This window comes from Myxine glutinosa, chromosome 6, assembly GCF_964187855.1.
Source record: "Myxine glutinosa chromosome 6, kmMyxGlut1.1, whole genome shotgun sequence".
NCBI lineage: Eukaryota > Metazoa > Chordata > Myxini > Myxiniformes > Myxinidae > Myxine > Myxine glutinosa.
Window position 1 is genome coordinate 133,217,606 of NC_136266.1, and position 12,692 is coordinate 133,230,297.

At 45.3% G+C, this 12,692-nt stretch overlaps 1 protein-coding gene across 1 annotated transcript in view; it reads left to right on the plus strand.

Annotated features, from left to right (window-relative positions):
* RECK (reversion inducing cysteine rich protein with kazal motifs) overlaps positions 1 to 12,692 on the plus strand; it is a 226,512-nt gene that overhangs the window by 201,767 nt on the left and 12,053 nt on the right. The window contains exons 15-17 of the mRNA XM_068121103.2: positions 10,176 to 10,298; positions 10,617 to 10,788; positions 10,993 to 11,185. Coding sequence (XP_067977204.2) covers positions 10,176 to 10,298; positions 10,617 to 10,788; positions 10,993 to 11,185 — 488 coding nt within the window. The remainder of the gene's footprint in view (positions 1 to 10,175; positions 10,299 to 10,616; positions 10,789 to 10,992; positions 11,186 to 12,692) is intronic.

Genomic DNA, 12,692 nt, shown 5'->3' on the forward strand with positions numbered 1-12,692 from the left:
CAACTTGTTCTTCTTACTGGCGGCCTATTTGGTGGATATAAAAAGCACAGAACGTGTCCATTTTTATTAATGGCCCACAGGGGCCGACTATGGGTGGTTCACCTGTGGGCTTGGTGCCATCTCACCGGGTCCGCAAGCAGGATCTTGGGCCATCGTGGCCGGTCCCAGCAGAGGGGCCATGCCCCAACCCGTGGGGTCGATGAGTGGTGCTCAGCCACAGACATGTGGTCCATAAGTGGTGCGTGGATGCAGGCAGCTGGTTGCAGGGATTCGGGCACTCAATGGCGAACTCCCGCGCGCTCCCCTCAGTGCCCAGAGCGCACGATCCATGGGTCGGGGAAGGAAGACAGAGATGACAGTTGAGTGAGGGGTAAGGTCACAAGGGTACACATCAATGAAGGCAATGCAGAGTGAGGTGCGTCTGGAGACTGAGCGGAGAAAAGCTCGTCCCTACAGTACGTCACCCCCCCTGTTACCTACTCTCCCCTTGCCCTTACCCCATATGTACACAAAATCTACACCCTTACCAATTCGTCACTAATGTCACGTCTTCCCCATATTTCCCCTATACCAAATTCGTCACAATCCCATTGTCTAAATTTGCCATCACCAATTCATCATCAATCCTCATGAGGAGGGAGAGATGGAACATCAGCACAAGGTCACACCCACGTCATGATGCGTCTCACAATCCAAAACATTTGCACAGAAAATAATAAAAACAACAAACCATGGCATGGTGTGGAGTTCTGTCACCCCAGGTGAGTGGATGTAGATGGTGCAAGGAGATTCTCAATCCCAACTATCCTTTAAATGACTTTAATACACTTTACACTACCCGGGGTCTTTCCCTGCCAATCCATTGGCCAACTTACTCGATGCGGTTTTAAGAACCAAATTCCCATTGACCAAACTGTGGTGCTTCATCAATTTGGGGTCTCACTCCCCCGATTCGACTCCCTGTGCCTTTGCACAATTTCAGGACTGGGTCGTGTGGCTCTCCCAGTAGGTCTACCCACCTGCACACCTCCACCACTGCAGTTGCCTCCGAGCTTACCTGCTCCCTACCCTAACCTATCTACCTGGGGAAGGCCCTCTGGCGCTCTCCCCACTCGGTGCCCTCTCTGGCACTGGGCTACCCGGGTCCATCCTCCGGATCCTCGGGCCCCATCCACAACTCTAACGGCTCCCAGAGCCCACCTGCGGCCTCACCTGGCCGACATCCTCACAGTGGCGGAGTGCCCATTTAACTACACACTAACAGGCCACACGCCCAGCCATTTCCACGACACTAATGCACCCATCCAAACACCATTCTTCCACACGCTCCACAGATGCCAATATCCAACCACAATTTACCTACTCCCTCTACCTAACTCTTAAACTACCCTCCCCGGGTATTCGTGATGGGGTCCATCCTCCCCATCCACTGCCTTCGCACCATCCACTACACTCCACAGTTTTCACCATACTCACTCCACACCATCCATTCCATACTCCATGTATTCCATACTCCATGTATTCCACACAACCATTCTCCATACACCTGTATTTGCACACCTGTGCCATCACACCTGGTGCTTCCTGCACCCTCCTTCCTCCTAGGCTTCTTCAATCATTCAATACAATGCACAACCACAATTGTTCCTCATACACTGCTCCATACACTTCTACGCTCAATACAATCCACAATCACCATTACTCACTCTTTTCACAATACACTTCCGAATACACTTTCAATTCTCAAACACACGGCATCATCTAAGCTGACTACTCCCTTCTGAAACTTGCGCTTCCCAGTCGCCCCTTATACTATTGCACTCCCTCGTTGTTATAATCCAAACTAATCTACCTACGTCCCCACTACAGGTGGAATGTCGCTACTTAACGCTACCGTTGCCTATGGTCAATCTTCTCTAGATCCCTATCATTTTATCCTAACGCTCCCGGGCTAGTTTTCACTGCCAAACCCCATAAAACTATAGCTCATGTATTTGCCATCCCACCACATCGGGCATCTCCCATTATCAATTTTGCCATCAAATTCCTGCAAATCAAAATTTGCCAATCACTGCCAATCATTCTACCAATCATTCTACCAATCATCAAATTTTGCCAATCACTTCTGCCAATCCTATTCACTATTCTAAATTTCGGATCAAAACACTATTATCATCACAGTCCGTTATATCCGAGCCTCGGTGCGTCGTTACATCATTAAAACTCGGCTTCGCAAAGCCGAGCAATTAATTCGGGTGGTTTGGTCGCCTGCAGGTTGAATCCATCCGGCATTCGGTTCAGGGGAGGCGGTTTGGTCGGGCCGAGATTCCACGCACCATCTCGGCATGGCACCTTCCGGTCTCCGGCCCGATGGCTCGATTTCGCCCGGTCGGAACCCCGTCCCCGCAAGGGGGCGCCGTTCCGATCCCTCTTACCTGCCCTCGAACCGGACCGGTTGCTTTGCTCGGCAAAGCCCGGACTCGACCGTGCGGGGCGGGGCCAGGCCCGAATCGGCAATGACTCTTCGAAGAGAAGCGACGCAGCACCGACCCGTGCCGGGCCTCGCATCCAACAAAGCGCACCGCGCCCCGAGTGCTCGCATCGGCTATCCATCACCCTAAATGCTGCTCCGGTCCACGTCGATGCCTTACTCGCATGCTCGCACACATCCGCGACCCTTTTCACACTCACCAACCCCGGCGTTCCAACGCTGCCCGTACATTCCACACACTCCGTCCACCACCGCACTCCCTGTTACACACCACCCCTCTAGCGCACCCTCTTGCGCACACTCATCGTTCGTACACTTCGTTCCACACCTCTCCTTCGTTACGTCCTCCGTAACACTCACCATGGGCGTGCACTCTCGCATCCACCCACTCACGCGCTTCAATGGGCTCTCCCACACCCGTGCCACAACCAACTCAGGTGTGCTTCCTCGCACACTCATCCCAAGCGTGCATCCTCGCATCTGCTCCTCCACCAATTCACTCTCCGGGTCACTCTCACCCTCGCACGTACACTCCGTATCGCTCTCACTCTCTGTGTCACACTCTGTACACTCCGACGTGCATTCCCGCTCGCACTCGGTTTTACTCCCACACTTTATAACACACCCACTCGCCGACGCACACTTTTTCCTCACAAGCCCGCCATTTCCACTCGCACCACTCACAGGGGACCCTTCACCAATGCCCGGATGCTTTCTCGATCCCAAGCGCACGAAAATTCTTTCTGCGCCAAACATCCTCCTGCAAAATCTCCCCGCACAATATACAGCATGACTCACCTGGGGGATTCTTCTCCTTCGCTCCAACACCACCTGCAAACTTTCATTGGTGTTATTAAGCACAGCATCGTGATGTGAGCAGGGACTTTGCACATTTTCCATCTTTCCCTGCCGCGAGTGCTTTTCTAAGTCCCCGGTCTCTCCAATTTCAATTCCCACTACTTTTTCTTTTCTCACCTCGATGACCGCTGGCTGTATTAAAATTCCGTCTACCTCAGCGGTCGCCGGCTTTTCCATACCCCGGGTCGCGATCTCCATACCCGTCATTTTACCCGTGCTTTCCTCCGCCTCGCTCAACCAGCTCTTCTCGACCCGCTTTACCTCGCCGTGCACCCTTGGGACCCTCTCGCCCAACATGCGGTCCATGGTCTCCCCACATTTTTGTGCACTCTCCCCACATTTTTGTATGCGGTCACTCATTCTGTCCCCAACTTTACCGATTCGCTCCAATTTGCTTCCTAGCCCCCCGATTTGATTTCCCATATTACTTAACCCCTTTCTCAATTGCTCACTGGTACCCTTCGCTTCGTCCCTCATTGCTCCCATTTGGCCTCCCAATCGCTGCCCCATTCTATCCATTTTTGCATCCAGTTGGGTCAGGAATAATCTGAGGTCAAACCCGATTTGCACAGCGTCCCCAGCCGCCACCGCGGGCTCGACCTCTGCGGCGCCGCCATTTTGTGCGTCTGAAACCTCGTGCGCGAGGGCGCCATCTTGTGCACCTGATACCCCCGCAACCACATCCTCATCGCTCTCCTCTTCTCTCTCCCTCATATACATTTCCCTGGGATCCTGGGTCGCTTCTACCCCTTCTATCTCCCCCACCGGCACCCGATCGCCTTGATTATCCATGGCACGATTTTTAAATTTGGATGTTAAATAAAATTTCGACCACTCGTAATTTTGAGTGCGCTAAGCGCACTTCAGGTCCGAATCTCGCTCCTGACACCAATTGTTGCGGATCTCACCGTCGGCCCCTTCTCCCCTTACCAAGGGGGGATTAATCCCCTTGTCTGCGACTGACCGACGTGAGTCCTGAAGTTGCCTAGCTCCCTCCAGAGAGGCAGGTGAGCAACCTCGTTCGAGACCGCGGACAAGATGTTATTTGCCGAGCGGATTAGCAGCCGCGGCCCGAACCATTAACAAAAACTGGACCCGATTCTTATTCGTTGGCCAAATCGTTCCACAGGTATTCAATGATGGAAAAGACAAGGACGAACGGATGTGAAGGAAAGAAGGTAGAGTAAGGAAGAACAGGCTTTATTGATTATCTACACACAACCAAAGCAGAAAAGAAATGAAATGCAATTTACAGGGAAATGGAAAGATCAGAAGGACACAGAGCAATTTCTAGCTTACCTATACAGTCTTACTTATTCCCAGGCACAACACAAAGGACAGACGACAATCAGACTTACACGGGGAATGAAGCAGAAATGCATGGCAGGAGGTGGATGGCTGGACGGGCGAGAAGGTGGGATCACAGGGCGGGAAGGATGCGGGCCCGGTTGGGGTGATGGCGTGGCTCGAGGTGAGCAGCCGCCGACCCTCCTCAATCGGTTTCGCACGGCGGCGTTCCTTCGTAGCCGTGGCCGAAACCGCTGTCAAAGCTCAACTCCTTCTTGGCTAGACTCAGCTGCGGTGGATCCAAAGCTGCGGTGGATTCAAAGCTGCGGTGGACTCAAAGCTCATCGGAGGTCCCTCACTCATGTGTGGTCCATCTGCCGCATCTCCCGCATCTCCCGCATCTCCCGCATCTCCCGCATCTCTCGCATCTGACTCCGCAGTCCTTCCCCACCCCCTTTTATGAGGCGCGTTGCGATCAAGCCGCCGGCCTGTTGGAAACGCCCATCGGTGAGCTCGCCTCGGCCTTGATTGGTCGCGAGGGCTCACCGATCCCGCCCCTTGAGGAGGCGTTGGCAAAGCCACGCCTTGTTCCTGGCGCTTTGCTGACTCCTCCCACCTTCTGCTCCGAGATGACCTCGTGTTCAATGGAGTATTGGGGTGAAGGTGATGCCAATAACCCCACCCAAAGTTACTGGCACTTTGAAGAGGCCATGGGGGTGTCGGAGGGATCTATCTTATGTCATTTGATGCAATGCAGAGTCAACTAATGGGAAACAGAGCCTTAAACTACATAGAATAAGAAAATAACTATTTAGAAGGGTATATGATTTTCTACGTGCATGCGATGGATTAACTAAGGGGACGACCTTTGATCTTTACACTTAGCGGAGGTATTTACAAGGATCATTACACTATTTACAGAGGGTGATATTTACAACAAAGGATTCTCAAATCCGCAACAATACATATACATATATATATATATATATATATATATATATATATATATATATATATATATATATATATATATATACATATATATATATATATGTCCAGTGTGTCCAGTGTCCAACGTGTCCAGTGTCCAACGTGTCCAGTCCAGTCCGTGTCCAATATATATATATATATATATATATATATATATATATATATATATATATATATATATATATATATATATATATATCATACATACATACATACATACATACATACATACATACATACATACATATATATATATATATATATATCTGTGCAGTGTCTGTGTTGTGTTGTGTTGTCTTGTCTTGTCTTGTCACTGAACTACTTTCTCAAACCTTTGTGAAATCCTACCAAATTTCTGGTATGCACATATCTCTCCCGTCGGTATGTCCTATGGGTATTTCTTTGAAAAAATTTCCAGTTTTTTTTTTTTTTTGAAAGTCTTCGGGAAAAAAAAATTTTCAACTTAAATTGTTTATAAAATGTGATATCACGTGTATTTGAAATTCATTTGTGCAAAATAATTGTTTGAATTATGATTGGTTTAAACCATGACAAAACTGCAACTCTGGTACTTTCATTTTCCTCAGCTAAAACAAGCACGTTCCTCAGTAACGACGCACCGAGCACAGCGAGCCGAGCCAAGCTAGTATATATATATATATATATATATATATATATATATATATATATATATATTATATTTATATATATATATTATATATATATATATATATATATATATATATATATATATATATATATATATATATATATATATATATATATATATATATATATATATATATATATATATATATATATATATACACTGAACAAAATTATAAACGCAACATCCGACATTTTGAAATAATTTATGAACGTTACGGTTCTATTGATAAATCTGTTACGGATTCGTCCGTGAAGAGGACTCTTCTCCAGCGTACCAAGGGCCATGGAAAATGTGCGTTCGCCCACGGTAGTCGGTTCCGACGGCAAACATCTGTCAGGTCAAGACCCTGGTGAGGACGACAGGCGTGGAGATTGATTTCTCTGAGACGATTTCTCCGGTCTGTTCTGTGATTAGTCGGTTATTCAGACCAACCGTCTCTTGTGCTGTCTGTGAAGCTGGTCGCAGACGATCACGCAGGTGGAGGAGCCGGATGTACCGATCCTGAGCTGGTGTGGTAACACGTGGTCTGCGGGCATGTGGTTGATTGGCTGTCGCGCCAAACTGTCTGAAACGGCGCCGCAAGCGGTTGATGGTGGAGAAATGCACATTACACTGTGCAGCAACAGCTCTGACGGATATCCCAGCATTCAGCATGGCAATGGCGCGATCCCTCATGAATTGCGACATCTGTTGCATTGTGACGTCTGACAAATCTTGTCATTTTTGGGTGGCCTTTTATTGTCCCCAGTACAAGGAGTGTCTGAGTAATGCTCACGCTCTTTGAAACGCGACAGTACATGCCACACCCGTCTGGTGGGAGCAATATCTCATAACCGGAGTGCCACAACATTGAAAACGTTTAAACACCCTTATGCACTCAAATTCAAGACTCATCAACCTTTTGTACATACAGAAAAATAGAGGTGATATTTTACTGTAACGTTCATAAATTATTTCAAAATGTCGGATGTTGCGTTTATAATTTTGTTCAGTATATATATATATTTTTTTTTTTGAAAGAAAGCTGATTGGACGATAGTTCTTAAGATGTCATTTGTCTCCCTTTTTGAAGAGGATAATCATGTTGGCTTCTTTCCATTGCTTGGGAACTTTCCCTTGTCTTAAACAAGCTGTATGTATACACAAAGAATTAAGTTAAGCACCCCTACACAAAGAATTAAGTTAAGCACCCCCTAATATATATTCTTTGACGAGCACGTTTGGGACATGTTGGGACGACAAATTGCGAAGATGGTCCCTCCAATAGCCAATCTGGATGAATTGGAACGTGCATTACATCGGGAATGGAACAACCTGCCACAGCAACGCATACGACGGCTTACAGGGTCTATGAGACGTAGGGTTGAGTCAGTGATCCGATCACGTGGGTCCTACACACGTTATTGACGCAAAGATCGCTAGAGGTCTTCTCAGAACAATGACTGTACGTTAGAAAACATAAACGTCATCCACACTGTCCGTGATGGACCTATAGCTCCATACTTAAATTGAGGTGAAAATATGCCTAAAATTCCCAAAAAATTTCACCTTAAATTATTCAGAATAAAATATTGAAAACGGCATGATTGTTATGTTTTTATGTGACCATAATATCACTTCTCCAGAAAATATAGCAATATCATGGGTATATTACACTGTTTTGACGACAACAAACTTGTAATGTGCGAGGTTGTAAAAAAACGGGGGGGGGGGTGCTTAACTTAATTCTTTGTGTATAGTTTAGCAACCTGTACTGTGATGGTGTCTTCTCTTTCCACAAGTGTGTCTATTAATATGTTATCCGGCCCTGCTGCCTTCCCTCTTTTCATGTTTTTTAATGCATGTTTATTGTTTAACCTCCTGGTTTGTGACGGCTGGTATCTCTACAACTGCTGTTTGATGCAACTCTTCAACCTCTTTATGAAGGTGGTAAAGCTGTTCATAAAATTCTTCAATTCGTTGTAGCAATTTGTCTTGATTTCAAATTTCATGTCCATTTTTGTCAAGCAGTGGTATCTTTTGTTTGGCATCATAACGTTTATTGTTTGTTTTATTCAGGCTTTTGTTGTTTTCTATCGTTTCCTTTATCTTTTGAGTCCTAACAGCCTTGGCCAGTTTGCTTGTTTTTTTATTTGTCGTGCTTTCTCCTCCTACAGTTCTGGCCCGATTACATCCAGACTTGCTGCAAAGGATCATCATGATCCCAGTTAGTGCATCGGGGTGTTTTTATCTTTGCCGGTGGTCTTGGAGTGGGGGGGAGGAGGTAGGACATGATGGGGCTGGGAGGGTTGGGGGAACGGGGGAGGGACCCAAACCCTTAATGTAAATATGTATTGCATAGCGCCACCCCTAGGTGGGAGAGGGTATTACAAGTCCCACCCTTTGCAGTACAGTATACCTGTCTCCACGTTTTCCAGTGCAGTGAGGTGTTTTGAATTTCGCAGTGAGAGATATTTTGAATTACACATATGAATAAGGATAATAACATCACCCCCCTGGTGGGCGCTTCTATTCATTAACAATTCTGAGGTTTTGAATCAATAATACTCTCTCCATATGAATATTTGATGCATTTCCCCAGGCTATAAATTCTGCAGCTTAAGTAAGGTAAAACAAGTAATACATGTACTGGAAAAGACCCTTTAACTTGTTAATAATACCAACATTTTGTGAGAGCATTCATCTTCTCTCCTCTTCCTCTCCTTGCTTTTTTTCATTTGGTCTGTTTTATAATCCACAAAAACTTGCCCTGGACCTGCATGAAGTACAAAACATCAATTTACTCAAACCTCTGTTCTTAATTTTGCTGACATTTCCTCATTATTACCTCTGCACCGAAGGTGGATGGAGGTTATGTTTTCACCTTTGTCTTTCTGTTTGTCTATCTGTTTGTTTGTCTGTCTGTGAACAGGATTCTCAAAAGGTTATAGATGGATTCAGACGAAACTTGTTGGAGAGGTTGGTTATGTGACAATGACGAAATTATTAGGTTTTGGTGAAATCCAGATTTGGATCCGATCATTTTTCAAGTGAATCTTCACCATTGACTGATCGGGCTAAATCCGATATTAAAAAAAAAAATCCCTTTTTTAAGGCCATTTCCCCTGCTAGAGAGGGGGTTAGTCTTGTGGGCCCCATGACGGTCATCATGGTTCCCTTTTTGAGGCAATGATTTTATGGCCAGATGCCCTTCCTGACACCAACCCTTTAGTCACCTCTTGCGACACGCAGGGATACGGTGCACCTATTCTAAATTGGGGCACACACAGGCACATTCACCCCAGCAAGCTGGTACTCAATTTGCCGACCTCAGAAGGATGACAGGCTGAGTCAACCCCCTGGCGTTAACTCCGCGATTGACCGGGATTCAAACTCAGGATCCTCGGACCCCAAGCCGGCACCCTAACTGCTAAGCCAACATCAGGCTTGGCTAAAACCGATATATAGCATGATATCTCAAAAAGTTCTTGACGGATTCGGAAGAAACTTGGTGGAGAGGTTAGGTGTGTGACAGGGACAAAATTCTTAGATTTTGGTGAAATCCAGACCTGGATCTGATCATTTTTAAAGTGATTCTTCACCATTGAATGACAGGGCTAAAACCGATAAAACCGATATATAGCCCAATATCTCAAAAGGTTGTGGACGACTTATGACAAAACTAGGTGGATGGGTTTGGTAAGACACAAGAATAAGCCGATTAGGTTTTGGTTCAGGTCCGAATCCAGATCCGGCCTATCAGTGGGATACAAAACGTAAACTGTTCAGCCTGGCAGAGGTATGCTCTCTACCAAGTGTCGTTGTAGTTCTCTCATGAGTTGCACACTAATTGTGTGAATTGTAGGCCCTTCTCTTGACACCGTTTCTCTGCCTCTGCAGCCCATGGCAGCCATTTCCATATCGACTGCAACTTCTGCACATGCTTTGCCGGTGAGCTCATCTGCACAGGACGCCAGTGTCTGATGGAACACAGCAGCTACGAGGATCGCCAACGCTTCACTGGTACTATCACAAATCATGAATCTGGTTTCCTCCGACTCACTGCACGTACGGATTAGCAGAATTAAATAATCACTGTAGTTAGTTATACCAATTGGCTTCATTAACTGCTCTTGCTCGGACGAGTTGCCTTACGATCAACATTTTGAGAAGCAGTTGTTGGCATGGTTTTAATTCTGTTTATTCAAATATTATTACAATTGAAAAGTTTTGTCAATATTATGGAGGTCTTGGTTTGCATTGACAGCAACTGTTTTGCTTTTTTTGCTACCGTTTTTATTTCTTTGTCGCTATTTTGTCCGACCACAATCTCTCTCCAAGGGCTGCCCTGCAACTGCGCTGATCACTTTGTGCCGGTGTGTGCCGTCACCGGCCGCACTTATCCCAGCGCCTGCCTCGCCCGCTGCTCAGGACTCAGCAATACGCAGATCACTTATGGATCCTGCAACAAGCACAACCCCTGTTCCTCACAACCTTGCCCTTCCAATCAGAGGTATGTTTAGAGTTACCGATTTTTTTTTTTTGCTATTCTCTATTTTTTATTTTTCTCTCGTAACAATAAATAGGTGATTTTTAAAAATCTTCAAGAATCCGTTTTCATTGCCCCGAAATATATGCTTTGACATTGTTTAATGCTTTATATAATATCTTCTGATGGAATTTAAGTAATTAGGTATTAATTTCCATCAACGTGCAGGTGTGTGCTGCATCAGCGTGTGTGCCTCACCTCTCCGACAAGACCTGACTGCCCACAGTACAAGTGTATCCCTCGGCGGACCTGTGAGAAAACACCGCCGGAGCCTGTGTGTGACACGACACATAATGAATTCCCTTCACTGTGTGCTCTTTATGCCCAAGGGCGCACGCTGGCCTACTCAGGCCATTGTCAGGTAAAGTCACATAGAAAACAAGTAGGGCAATTGCCACTTGTTTGTTTATATATTTCCTGAACTATCAGCAGGTGGATTGAGTAACTATATTTACTGTATTGTTGCATAAAGAGTTGAGGGCTATATTTTTCAATACCAAAAATTACGCATCGTGGAAAAATGTTCCTGGAAATTCGTAGACACGTTGGTCATAGGCGCCATTTTGTTTCCATTGATAGCTCATCATTCTTTTTAAAATGACAGGATGATGTGCCATTGGTGTACCAATCGATCAGAGAAGGGTTTCAAAGTGTATAGCTCCCTGCAGATGCCAGAAGGTAAAAATTGTGGAAATAAAGTTAGTCGTCTGAGAGGGAAGCCAAATTGGGCGTCGTTTCTGAGCCAGGTATGTTGTAGTCCCATGTACGTTTTCTGTGGTACTGTAATCATATTGTAGTTGGCAGTTGGGTATAACTTAGAATAAAAAAAACAGTATATTGTGCTGAAAAGGTTACAGGGATCAGAAGAGTGGGAGAAAATGGGAGAAAACGATAAGAGTAATAGAGTGCATTAACGAACTGTGGGAAAAGGGAAACCATGGAAGATGAGATGTAATGGGATTATAAAATAATGAAGGATTACATGCACATGCATGTTTTTGGCACATGTGAAGGATTACATGCACATGTGCTTTTAGTGGCACAGTACTTATGTTAAATAAATGAAGAGTTGGACAAATAACCCCATTCGCTTATGGATCATCTTCATTTTAATCCCTCTTTTATTCCTTCTTTGTTGCTCCCGCCAGGGAGTAATGCATTCGATCGTGTCCACCCGCCCGCGTGTGTGTGTGCGTGTGTGTGTGTGTGTGTGTGAGTGTGTGTGTGTGTGTGTGTGTGTGTGTGTGTGTGTGTGTGTGTGTGTGTGTGTGTGTGTGTGTGTGTGAACAAGATATCTGGAAAAATTCGGAACGGATTTGGATGAAAGTTGGTGGGATGATTACACTTGGGATAAGGAAGAATTGATTAGTTTTTGGTGAAGCTCAGGATATTATTCCGGATCCAGGAATTTTTTTGGAGGATTTTTTTTACCATTGGAAGATAGGGCTCATTTTCTTTTAACATTATCTTCTATATATTCGATATTTAACATTGTGATATGAAAATAGTTTTCATATTTGTTGTAAATGTAGTTTAAACTCGTGGTTATGCGTTAGAGTGGTGTATTTTTTAGCAGCGTCGTCTTCAAGGTTCTTTTTTTTCTTTCTAATAAAGACATATTCTGTCATTTTAAAACCACCAAAGTGTGTATTCGGTTTCCCCGTTTCATAAAATCTATCCGTTGATACGTATAATGCTTTAAAACTGTTTTTTTTTTGTTTTTTAGTTTTTTACCTCAGAAGAGATATCAACATTTACCTCAGCGAATGTCAATCGCGGTGTCAGTATTTGATGAACTTATAAAGACTTAGGTGACTTATAAGTGTGACAAGCATGTGCACGGGATTCTTCCCAGAAGAATGAGTGGT